Here is a 13,501-nt window from a genome sequence, read left to right as displayed (position 1 = left end):
CCATATAATTGCAAACACCAGATGACCCAAAAGTCATGGACATTTGCATTTGGCGTCCATCCTATGACCTGTTTTTGCATTAGGCTTCTCTCAATCCCAGGTTTGAGTTATACCTCAAATGGGGAACCTGGGAAAATTATTTAACCTTCCTAGGTCTCTGTTCCTTTTTCTACGAAATGAATTTTGCATCATTAGGTTGCAGCAAGGAAAGTACTTTAAAAAGTTTTACATGGGGGGCAGCTAGGGGGCTTAGTGGATAGAACATGGGCCCTGAACCTGAACCTGAGTTCAAATCCGGCCTCAGACACTTAACACTTACTAGCTGTGTGACCCTGGGCAAGTGACTTAACCCCCAATTGCCTCACAGAAAAACGAAAAGAAAAGAAAAGAAAAAGTCTTACATGATGTGAACTACTTGACATAGACTCACATGAAGATGGATCAGCATTTCCTAGCATGGTCCACTTAAATAGCCTAGAAGCTAGTTAGTTTGTGAGCAAAAATTTTGGACAGGCAGCAGATCACTGAGAATAGGCCTCAATTTCCTTATTTCTAAAATGGGGGGCTTTGAGTGGCTGATCTCTCAAGTCTCCTCTGCATCTAGATCTCATGATTCTCTGACTACCTATTTTTCCTTTGCTCGTAGCTCTCCTGGGCAGGATAATCCCTAGAGAGAAGTCAGTTCTTTTCCCTGTGGCCTGTATGTAGTTGTTGAGTATCAATTACCATGTTAGTTCAAAAATAAGGTCTACTCAACATTGTCTTTTCCCCAAAGTAAACCTGGCAGGCATAAAAATTGAGTGGAACTATAATCCATTTCATCCTCCTCCCTCACCCCCAGCATATACCTATACATTTTTTTCTATCAGAAAAATCCCAGTTTAGTGGTTTCCATCTATATTTGAGGGAAAGATATAGTCAGCCAATGTGGGTATGTACTTAACTTACTAGAGAAGCAATGAATAGTAGGGTTATCTAGGTGGTACAGTAGATAGACAGCCCAGTCTGGAGTTGGAAAGATGGGAATTCAAATCTAGCCCCATATACTTGCTAGGTGTGTAATGCCAGGCACCTACCTCACAGTAGTGTTGTGAGGATCAAATGAAATAGTATTTTTTTTTGGCTCTTTTAAAAATTATATAATAAACATTTTTATTTATAGTTTTGAGTTCCAAATTTTATCCCTCCTTCCCTCCCTTCCCTTCCTCCTCCCCGAAGTGGTAAGCAATTGGATAAGGGTTATACATGTGCAATTATGTAAAACATTACCATGTTAGTCATTTTGTACAAGAAAACTTAAATAAAAGAAAAAAGTGAAAGAAAGTGAAAAATAGCATGCTTCAATCTGTGTTCAATCAATATCAGTTCTTTCTTTGGAGGTGGATAGTATGTTTCATCCTTTCGGATTGTCTTTGACTATTGTTGTTGAGAATAGTTGTCTTTCACAGTTCTTCATCAAACAATATTGCTGTCACTGTGCACAATGTTCTCTTGGTTCTGTTCACTTCTCTATACATCAGTTCATACAAGTCTTTCCAGGCCTTTCTGAAATTATCCTGCTTGTCATTTCTTACAGCACAATAATATTCCATCACCATCATATACCACTGTTTGTTTAGCCATTCCCCAATTGAGGGGCATTCCTTTGATTTCTAATTCTTAGCCACCACAGAAAGAGCTGCTATAAATATTTTTGTACAAATAGGCATTTTTCTCTTTTTGGGGATGTCTTTGGGATATAAAGCTAGCAGTGGTATTGCTGGATCAAAGGGTATGCACAGTTCTATAGCCCTTTGGGCATAGCGAGACAGTATTTGTAAAGAACATTGCATAGTTAGGTGTTATATAAATGTATGTTCCTTTCCCTCGCTAAAACACTAGGATTCTAAAACATCATAGCACATTTTAACAAGGAGTAGCCTTCACGGGTTGGGGTGGGAAGACAGCTAGGTGGTGCAGTGGGTAGTGCATTGGGCCTGGAGTCAAGAAGACTCATCTTCCTGAGTTCAAATCTGGTCTCAGACACTTACTAGCTGTGTGACCCTGGGCAAGTCACATAAGCCTGTTTGCCTCAGTTTCCTTATCTGTAAAATGAGCTAGAGAAGGAAATGGCAAACTGCTCCAGTATCCTTTTTTTTTTTTTTTTTGCAGGGCAATGGGGGTTAAGTGACTTGCCCAGGGTCACACAGCTAGTAAGTGTCAAGTGTCTGAGGCCAGATTTGAACTCAGGTACTCCTGAATTCAGGGCCGGTGCTTATCCACTGCGCCACCTAGCCGCCCCTCCAGTATCCTTTTGAAGAAAATCCCAAATGGGTCTATGAAGAGTCAGATGTAACTGAAACAACAACAATTGAATAACAACAACAACACTCATCATTGGCAATACAAGAAACTTATGGGCCACATTTTTAGGCTTCTGGAAAAAAGACTGTGCCTCTAAACATTTTTAAGCTCATTCCACTGCTGATCCCAGTTCAACCTGCTTAACCTTGGGCAAGTCACTAACTCACTTGAGTTGACATTGGAGACCTGATCCTTTCAGGGAACTTAGTTCTCTCCCACCAGGATGCTTTTCTGGACTTTGTGATTTCCAGAAACTGTAAGATGAAATCAACACTGAAATTCTTACCTCCTTAGATAATTTTCCTCCCTGGCTGCTGGTCTTCATCAGGCCCCTTCAGGGGGTGACCTCCTTTTCCTCCCTGTCTCCCCCTTCAGCTTCATTTTATGTGTTGTATTCCTCATTACATTGTGACCTTCTTGAGGGCAGGGACTGTCTTATGTCTTTCTTTGTATTCCCAGCTCTTAGCAACAGGACCTGGCACATAGTAGGTGTTTAAATGTTTATTCATTCTGATTCTGACTCAGCCTCATCCATAAAATTAGGGGATTGGACTAGGTGAGTTCTGAGGTCCCTTCCAATTCTAAGTCTACGATTCTATAATCTGAAGTATAATGAAAAAAAAAACACCAGAAGAGATTAGCATGGGAAAGAAAGCAGGGAGGATATTTTTCACTGGTTTGGGGTTTTGGACTATGGATTCAGGGATCCTGAGCTCTTGTTGTTGTTCAGTCTTTCAGTTATGTCCAACTCTTTGTGACCCCATTTGAGGTTTTCTTGGCAAAGATACTAAAAGTGGTTTGCCATTTCCTTCTCCAACTCATTTTATAGATAAGGAAACTGAGGCAAGCCCAGGGTTACAATCTAATATGTGTCTGAGGCTGGATTTGCACTTATGAAGAGGAGGCTTCCTGATTCCAAGCTCAGTACTTTATCCACCGCACCACCTAGCTCTTGCCAAGCTTGAACATCTTATTCTTATAGCACACAACTATAGTTCACAACAGCCCTATGAACTAGGTGATGTAATTATTAGTATCCTTGCTTGACAGATGAGTTCAGAGTAGTTACATGACTTACCCATGCTCACCCCACTAGTTTGTGATGGAACCAGGAGTAGAAGCCAGATCTCTTTATTCCCAGTCCAATAGTCTTTCCACCAACAGCTGCCTCTCATGTTTAGAGCTCTGATAGGACTTGTGTTTAAGGCAAATAGCAGGTAGCTTTCATTTAGGGGAGGAAAGAAGGAAGGAGAAGGAGGAGGAAGAGGAGGAGGGGGAGGAGAAGGAGAAGGAGGAGAAGGAGAAGAAGAAGAACCAAAATACTTATTTCCCCTTACCCTAAACCCTACCTTTCTACCCTACATTCTGACAATATACCTTGAGCATTACTGACAGGATTCTTTCTCTGCATTCTTCACAGATGATGTGCCTTAAGCTTATTAAGTTTATATCTCTTGCTCTGGGCCTCCTCATAACAGGTAAGGAAAGATATTTCTGTTCTGCTCTGGTACAGAGTATTTAAATTATTTGCTGTCTTAATGCTTAGCATAGAGTCTGGCACACAGTAAGCACTTAAATGTTTGTTGCCTTATTTTGTCTGTGTTCTTCTCCATCTTGAGACTTTTGGTGGTTTGGCAGATACTTTGCTCAGCAGTGTGCTGGTAAATGTTTAACAACTGGCTCTCTGAGAGAAAAATGTATGTGGAACACATTTTAAAATTTCATGTGCCTTATTGAGATTTTCTCCATTACTTCCTTAAGTCTAAAAATCAACAAAACAGTAAACTCTGATTTGTAGCCTTTGCCAATTTCCAAGATGTAAAAGTTCATGCTGAAAATTTAACAATTGGCTTTTCACTAAGAGGAGCTACCTCCAGCACACTATTCCAGCCTTGGACTTTCCAGTAAGAGGAGCTAGGTCTAGCACAGTATTACAGCCTTGTTCCATATCCACTATTCCCACATTCACTCCACCACTGTTAAGAGGAAATAAGAGCTCTATAGGCACCCACACCTGGTGGGTCCAAAGCCTAAATGGAAAAACTTTTAAAAAGTATATTTTATTTTTTCCCAATTGCATGTAAAAACCATTTTTAAAATTCTTTTTTTAAAGAAAAATGGAAGTCCCCAAATTCTTTCCTTCCCATCCTTGTCTTTCCCCTCCCTGAGACAGTAAGCAATTTGATATAGGATATACATAAGCAATCAAGCAAAACATATGTCTGTATTAGTCATGTTGTGAAAGAAAACACAGACCCCCACCAAAAAAACTCACGAAAAAAATCAAGTGAAAAACAGCATCCTTTGATCTGCATTGAGACTCCATCAGTTCTTTCTCTGTAAGTGGATAGCACAAAATAACAAAACTTAACCAACAGCCTCTTTAGTATCTGGATTTAACAAACAATTGAAGAACCATTCATTGAGCGCCTACTACATACTAACTTCAGTAATTTTGGAGGAGCCCTTCATCATTCTGGCCACAGGAGGAAGGCTTTTTCTAGTCATAGCAATTCTCTCAGTCTTTTAGCCCAGAGCCTGGCACATATTGGCATATGAGAAATACTTCTTGATTGATTAATTCTGACTCCAAAGTCCAGTTTTGGGTGGATCCAGTCTCATTTCTGTGTCATCATGTCTAATGCAGCTTAGGTTGGTGGGCCCTGTAGCACTGACCTGTGTTTTATCCTCCCAGCTTCCTTTCCCTCCTTTGTGGAAGGCAAGAAGGGTCAGATGTCAGTCAGTCGCTGCACCTTTTTTGGAGATGACCACATCAAAACCTTTGATGACCTCTTCTACAACTTTGGTGGAGACTGCAGTTACCTCCTGACTGGAGACTGCCAGAAGCACTCTTTCTCCATTTTAGGTGAGTGGGTATTGAATGGAGGAGTTGAGGGTTAGTAGAATGACTTATCCAAGGGCAAGCTGGCTTAGACAAGATTGCCTAAGCAGTTGTGAGAGGAAGGGAGTGTTTTTTAAACGATATATCAATTGGTGTCATAGGATCAGAGACTTTAGATCTTGAAGTGATCATAGAGATCAATTTATTTTATAAATGGGGAGGTGATATGATTTGCCCAAGACAACATAGGCAGTAAGTAGAAGAATCATAATTTGAAGCCAGATTCTTTCTACTACACCTATTTAACATTACCAGCAGGTAATGATTAAAGATTGAGAGATATTCTTTATGCCACTTCTTGTTTTGTTTTTTTTGTTTTGTGGGGCAATGAGGGTTAAATGACTTGCCCAGGGTCACACAGCTAGTGTCAAGTGTCTGAGGCTGAATTTGAACTCAGGTCCTCCTGACTCCAAGGTCAGTGCTTTATCCACTGTGCCACCTAGCTGCCCCCTCTATGCCACTTCTTGAACAGATGTCATCACTGGAAATAGGTTGACACCTTCTTTCTCCTAACATCTACCTCTGTTGACTTTTGGGTTAGCTGAAACTTTGGTTATTTGGGAATTGTGGTGCTCTAAGACTTGTAACTATATAGAGTTTATGTTCAAATTATGCTATAGAACAACTTGGAATCATGAAAAGCAATATATAATATCCTGTCTCTTTCCAACTATTTGATTCTGAGTTGAACTCATTCTTCAGTTGCTGTGTCTGTTCCAGATATATGTCTTGATTTAGTAACTCAATGGACTGGCATTTCAACTGCATGTCTGTGGCCTATGCATTCTTCATCCATTTTGTTTTTCCCATATGGAATGTTAAGCTTAATTCTTTTGAGTAAATATGGATCTCACTGGGAAGCCCAATAGTTTTCTGGCTTTTGATGCAACAAGTATAATATAACCCATAAATAGGAGCATTTAGGAGACTACTACCTATAGTGAAGGAAATTGTTTTTCTATTATATTAATAACCAGTTATTAAATTAAGACTGAGGTTTTTTCTCTTTATTTCCTCATTCAGGGACTGGCTCCTATAAGTCAGTTAGTCAGTCTGATGAATATTGCTGATAGATGAGATTGCCCCAAATCTACTGGAAACATGCTGGGTAATCTTGGATCCCATTCAAATAGGAGACCTTATTTCTGTCTAGAGTATAAACAGAATCTAATCTAGGTGAATTCCAGCCCTAAAGCATTAAGCCTATGCCCTTGAACCTCTCACCCCTCCATTAGAGTTTAGGGTGACCCAGCTTATGAAGGAGTGATCTGGGTAGAAATGGATTCCTCTGTCCAGATTGCTGGAGGTGGCATGATCAAGCCATGTCCTCAGCAGGAGCTGTTGAAGACTATCCCACCTCCTTATCAATATGCCTACCTCCTCATTAATTATTCACCAACCAGGTTGATTTCTCCTGTCAGGGGTGTTTCCTTTCAAAAAAATATTTAAGGCATTCAGTGTCTCCATTAGGTTGCTTCAGTTATTGAGAGAAACCACTGACCATCAATTTGTTGTTATCAGCTAGTCTAATTAATACATTGATTATAAATTACCCAGAAACTCCATTTTGGGGGCTTTTCATTTATCTTACAGGCATTAGTGATAGCAAAGGTAACACAAAAGGTGCTGGACTTGAAGTCAGGAAAACCTGAGTTCAAATTCAGCCTCAGACATCTGTGTGACCCTGGGCAAGTCATTGGACTTCTGTCTTCCTCAATTTCCTCAACTGTAAAACGAGGACAATTGGAGAAGAAAGTGGCAAACCACTTCAATATCTTTGTCAAGAAAACCCCACAGGGCTCATGAAGGCTTTGGACATGACTGAATGACTCAATAAGGACAACAACAACAACAAGTCTTTACTAAATATCAAGCAGCTAGGTGGCACAGTAGATAGAGTACTGGGTTTGGAGTTAGAAAGACCCAAGATGACATCTGATCTCAGACCTCAGACATTTACTATGTGACCCTGAGGCAAGTGGCTCAGTTTCTTCATTTGTAAAATGGGGACTTCCAGAGTTGGTGAAAAAATAAAATAAGGTAATATTGGTAAAACAGGCTATGTGAATGTTAGCTGTTATTATTATTAGTAGTATCTGCTAAGTACACACCCCTGTGCTCAGTATTATAGGGAATACCAAGAAGTAGGAGACAATTTTTGCCTTGAAGCAGATTCAGGGTTAGAAAGGACCTCAGAGGCCAGCTACTATAAATCTGAACAAGAATGCCCTCTACAATATACCCAACAAATGGTCATCCAGTCAGTTTTACTTTAGGGCTTCTCAAATTGTTAGATTGTCAGGGGCAGCTAGGTGGTGCACTGGATAGAATGCTGGGTGTGATTAGATGTGGGGGCTGGGGGAAAAATAAAATAAAAAGGGGCAGCTAGGTGGTACAGTGGATAAAGCACTGGCCCTGGATTCAGGAGGACTTGAGTTCAAATTTGACCTCAGACACTTGACACTTACTAGCTGTGTGACCCTGGGCAAGTCACTTAACCCTCATTGCCCTGCTAGATTAATAAATTTTAAAAAAAGATATAGGAACTGGGGTGGTGAGGCAAGAAAGAGAGCTGAAGATGACTACAAGGTGTCTGTTTCCTATGCTTCCTTGGGAGGGTTTCTGTTAGCTGAAAGTGCTTGATACTATACAGATCAAAGAATTCCCTAAGTAGGTCTCTTTATTGAATGATTTCAACCTAAAGAAAAACAAGAAATTTCATCTTTCATCAACCAATGGTTCTTTTAATGTTTCAGGGGATTTTGAAAATGGCAAGAGGAAAAGTCTCTCTGTGTATCTTGGGGAATTTTTTGACATCCACTTATTTATCAATGGCACCGTGACACAAGGAGACCAAAGGTAAGCCAAAGAAGGACACATAGAAAGTTCTAGAGATAGAAAGAACCTTAGAGAAAATCTAACAGCCTATTCATTTTTTTTTTTGTTTTTTTGTTTTTTTGCGGGGCAGTGGGGATTAAGTGACTTGCCCAAGGTCACACAGCTAGTAAGTGTCAAGTGTCTGAGGCCGGATTTGAACTCAGGAACTCCTGAATCCAGGGCCGGTACTTTATCCACTGCGCCACCTAGCCGCCCCCTCATTTTTAATATTAAATGTTTTATTGATGAATTTTGTCTTTGACACCATGATCATTTCTCAATACTTCTTTCCCCATACAACCCTTCTTTGTAACAAAGGAAAAGTTAAACTATTGCATCAGAAGCATATTTGCCATCCTGCACCTAGAGTCTACCACCTCTTTACCAGGAAGAGAAAAGCATGCTTCATCATTTAATCCTTGGAACCACTGCATTTACCTTGAAATCTGATGTCTTTTAGCTTTGCTTTCATTTATTTATTGTGGCCACAGTGCATATTTTCTCTCTAAGTGCTGCTTTCTTAACTCTCCATCTCTTCATAAAAGTCTCTGATGTTTCTCTGAATTTGTCACACTCATCGTTTCTTATGCTGCACTGATCTAACATGATTTATTATAGGCATTCCCCATTCAGAGGGCTCTTAATTTTTTCTAGGTCTTGAGATCTTTTAGTTTTCCTTTTTGTTGCCATAAAATGTGCTGCTATGAATATTTTGGAATTGATGGGACCTTTCTGTCTCTGCTATCTTTGGGTAGGATCATCAACACTCCAATTTTAAAGACAAGAAAACCAAGATAGAGAGATGAAAAATACCTTCTTCAATGCCACATGGTTCACTAATGGTAGAACCCAGCCTTGTCTAATGTCATATGGTGTAAGGTAGAGCTGGGAGTAGAACGCTAGTCTCCTGATTACTACTAGTGGCTTCTCCCTATCCACAATCAGAAAATTCTAGAGTTAGAAGGGAAATTAGAAGCCAAACAGTCCAGCCCATAAAGGAAAGCAGATCACCTTTACAGTGTATCTGAAAAGGGTACTCTACTTAAAGACCTCATAAGGAAAACCCCCCTACATGTGGAGCTCCTCCATTCCACCTTGACCCTCTTCAATTCTTTTTTTTGTTGTTTGTTTGTTTTTGCGGGCAATGGGGGTTAAGTGACTTGCCCAGGGTCACACAGCTAGTAAGTGTCAAGTGTCCGAGGCTGGATTTGAACTCTGGTACTCCTGAATCCAGGGCCAGTGCTTTATCCACTACGCCACCTAGCCGCCCCCCTTCTTCAATTCTTTTTTTTTTTTTTTTGTGGGACAATGGGGGTTAAGTGACTTGCCCAGGGTCACACAGCTAGTAAGTGTCATGTGTCTGAGGCCAGATTTGAACTCAGGTACTCCTGAATCCAGGGCTGGTGCTTTATCCACTGCGCCACCTAGCCGCTACCTAGCCGCCCGCCCCCCCCCCCCGCCCCCCTTCAATTCTTAAGAAGGGTTTTCTTACTTCAAGCCTACGTCTGCCTTTTCGCAAATTCCACCATAGCTCTATGGAATTTGCAATGTCCATAGCTCTTAGTTCTAACCTCTAGGGCCAAATAGAATGCATCCATGATGTTTTACTTGGCTGAACTTAAAGCAAATTCTATGTGGTAGCATAGGGACCATGACTTATTCAAACTTTGCTCCTCTCCTGGAGTCATGCTGCACACAGGAGGTTCTTATAATTCACATTCGTAAAGCACTTCAGGGTTTACAAAAGGTTTTGTTTACAACAAGCCTGTGAGTTATATAGCACAAAATTATCATTCCCATTTTACAGAAGAGGAAACTGAACCTTAGAGAAGAGAAATAAATGCCTTGTTTGTAGTCCCAAAGCAAGGCAAGGGAACAGAGGGCTTCTGGTTAGCAAATGTTTGTTGAAAGGAAGTGTGGGATGGGGTGGCTAGGTGGTGCAGTGGATAAAGCACCGGCCCTGGATTCAGGAGTACCTGAGTTCAAATCCGCCCTCAGACACTTGACACTTACTAGCTGTGTGACCCTGGGCAAGTCACCTAACCCCCATCACCCCGGAAAAAAAAAAGAAAGGAAGTGGGGAATGGTTGAGCAAGTTGTGGCATATGATTATTATGGAATACTACAGTGTTTTAAGAAAGGATGAGCTCAATGATTTTAGAAATACTTGCATGAAATGATGAAGAGCAAAATGAGAAGAACTAAGAGAACACTGTATACAGTAACGGCAATAGCACTTTAAGAACAACTCTGAGTGAGTAAGTTATTTTGACTATTATAAACCCCCAAATTAATTATAAAGAACACATGAAGAAAGACACCATTTATACCCAGAGAAAGAAATGACTAATAGAAGTATGTAGAGAATGTTACATATATACATACATGCATGCATACACACACATATACACACACCTATATGTGTATAATGGTAGCCATCCCTAGGGCTAATTTGATTGTATATTTGAAAGCAATAGTAAGTTGTGCATAGTAGATTTGCAGTTTCCTTTGCCATCATCCTTTTTATTGTACCATATTATAGAAATGCTTGTTTTATTCCATAAATTGAAAATAAAATAAATTTTAAAAAAGCAATGGTGTTGAGAGGAGCAGTTGTGGGGACTGAGATATAAACATGTCACTTGGAAAGCTGATGAATTCTTTTGCAGAATCTCCATTCCTTATGCCTCCAAAGGGCTCTATTTAGAAATGGAGGCTGGTTATTACAAGTTGTCCAGTGAGGTCTACGGCTTTGTGGCCAAGATTGATGCCGATGGGAACTTCCAGCTTCTATTGCCTGAAAGACACTTCAATAGGACCTGTGGACTATGTGGCAACTTCAATGACTTTGCAGAAGATGACTTTATAACCCAGGAAGGTAGGATTTAATGAGCTAACTTTTCCTTCAGAAATGGTTATAGGGAAGTGGTTAAAGTCAACTCCAACCTTGGAGAGAGCAAAAAGTGCCTCCTAAAGTGAAGGAATAGCCATCGGTTTATGCCAGGCTAGAACTCAGAACTCTGAAGTTAATCCTGGGGTGGAAGGCTGGAGGAACAACTGCAGGGAGTAGTTTTTCTGTGGTTGGAGTGAGGTATATAATAGTGATTCCATAGGTTTGGAGAACTCTCTGGTATGGAAACTTCTCTCTGATGGAGGACAGCAATTCACATGTGACTTAGAATCTTAGACAGATATCTGGGGCACTGGGAAGTTCTAATTTGCCCAGGTTCAGGCATAGAACTAGTCTGTTAGAGACAGGACTTGTACCCAGGTCCTCCTGACTCCAGGGGTAGCCCTTTATTTGCCATCATTTGCTGCCTTTCTACAGTCTTCTCTCCCTATGGTCCTACCCTGAGGTTATTTGCCTTATTAACCTGAGGAGCATCCTGCATTTGTTTTTCTGTCCCTGAGCATTCAATCTAGTGTCCTGCCATTGTGGAAATTTTCCCTACCTACTTTGCCTAGACTTACATTCAATCTCCACTCTTTTTTTTTTTTAAATTTTTGTTTTGTTTTGTTTTGGCAGGGCAATGAGGGTTAAATGACTTACCCAGGGTCACGCAGCTAGTAAGTGTCAAGTGTCTGAGGCCGGATTTGAACTCAGGTCCTCCTGAATCCAGGTCTGGTGCTTTATCCACTGCGCCACCTAGCTGCCCCTAATCTCCACTCTTAGAGGGAACTTCTTCTAAACTATAAGTTTTAAAGCACCTGGGAGGGGGGGCATCCATCAACTTACATGATGGTCCCTCATAAAAAGATACTTTGGATTCAATGCATTTTGTGGTTCTGTAATTCATTCCAAAACATAGATAATCACTGCCCCCTCCCCAATATGTTTGTTTTGTTAGTTAACTAGTCTATATTAGTTCAAAAATAGATATTTTATGAAATAATAAGAAAAGTAGAAATGAAATATTTTCCCCATAAATATAAGGGAATTTTGTTGTTGCTGTCCAGTCATTTCAGTTGTGTCTGACTCTTAGGTGAGCCCATTTGGAATTTTCTTGGTAAAGATACTGGAGTTGGGGACAGCTACGTAGCGCAGTAGATAAAAGCACTGGCCCTGGATTCATGAGGACCTGAGTTCAAATCTGACCTCAGACATTTGACACTTATTAGCTGAGTGACCCTGGGCAAGTCACTTAACCCTCATTGCCCTACAAAAAAAGAAAGAAAGAAAGAAAGAGAAAGAAAGAGAGAGAGAAAGGAAGAAAGAAATAGAGATACTGGAATGGTTTGCCATTTCCTTCTCCAGCTCATTTTACAGATGAAGAAACTAAGGCAAAGATGGTTAAGTGCCTTACCCAGGGTCATGGAGCTAGTAAGTGTCTGAGGCCAGATTTGAACTCAGGAAGATAAATATCTACTGTGTCACCTGACTGCCCCAACATATACACATAAACATCAGGGGGAAAGAGTGCACATGAAGGATACATATGCAAAGGGGCACAAATATGGAGAGGCACTCACATAGTGTAGATATGTGGCCGACTGTATCTCTGTCTGTTTCTATCTTTATCTCTATCTGTATCTATGCTTATGTCTATATCCACACCTACATCTATACCTATATCTATGTCTACATCTGTATCTGTATCAATCTCCCTCTCCCTCTCCCTCCACTTCCACCTCCACCTCTATCTCTACATCTAATGGTACAACTCATTCTTCTGATGCTTGAGGGAAAAGAGCAGCAGTAGAGACCTAAGTAATTCCCAGTAACAAAAACCAAGTAGGGAGCTGGCAAAAATATTCATGGCCTCAGTTGATTATCCAAAAATGTATAACCGAGCAAACTGTAGATCTTAACACAAGGAGGAAAATTTGACCACATAAGTATCATTTACTTGCATGGAATTAGTAGCCTAAATGATCTCCAGGAGATCTGTAAATAGGTAGGCTGGTCATGTAGTGAAAATGAGGAAAAGTCTAAGTACCACAATGGTACCCATCAGATGCCGAAAGACTTCAAGGAAGGATTCCAGCACATGTGATGGAAATCTTATTGAGGATTTATAGGAAGATGCAAATAGTCACATAGAATGAGAAATCAGTGATGTTTATGTCAGTTTGCGCCATTGGAAGGAGTTCCCACATTGATGAAGTCATAGATCAATTGATGTATCAAATTATAAAGTATCTGTAAAATTTGATAGAATGGGATTCATGCCTCAAATAGGCTCTGAAAAGGTATATGATTTTTAAGTGTGACAGAATGGATTCACTTCAAAATAGCATATGCATTAAGAAAATAGACTCAAGTGAGGAAATCCAGGTGGGCATATGTGGTAGAGAGCACATTTGAGTGAGACTCAGCATAGGAAGAAACACCTAGACCACTAGGAAGGAAGAAGGAAATGTTTGAAGTGTTTAGGAAAT

At 40.4% G+C, this 13,501-nt stretch overlaps 1 protein-coding gene across 1 annotated transcript in view; it reads left to right on the top strand.

Moving 5' to 3' along the window:
• The window catches only part of VWF (von Willebrand factor), a 213,719-nt gene that overhangs the window by 1,852 nt on the left and 198,366 nt on the right, over positions 1-13,501 (top strand). Inside the window, exons 2-5 of the mRNA XM_043968561.1 lie at positions 3,764-3,821; positions 5,039-5,209; positions 8,002-8,104; positions 10,792-11,000. Coding sequence (XP_043824496.1) covers positions 3,764-3,821; positions 5,039-5,209; positions 8,002-8,104; positions 10,792-11,000 — 541 coding nt within the window. The remainder of the gene's footprint in view (positions 1-3,763; positions 3,822-5,038; positions 5,210-8,001; positions 8,105-10,791; positions 11,001-13,501) is intronic.

The sequence above is a fragment of the Dromiciops gliroides genome, chromosome 5, assembly GCF_019393635.1.
Source record: "Dromiciops gliroides isolate mDroGli1 chromosome 5, mDroGli1.pri, whole genome shotgun sequence".
Taxonomy (NCBI): domain Eukaryota; kingdom Metazoa; phylum Chordata; class Mammalia; order Microbiotheria; family Microbiotheriidae; genus Dromiciops; species Dromiciops gliroides.
Note: the sequence above shows the minus strand (reverse complement) of the source record. Positions and strands in the feature narration are given on the sequence as shown.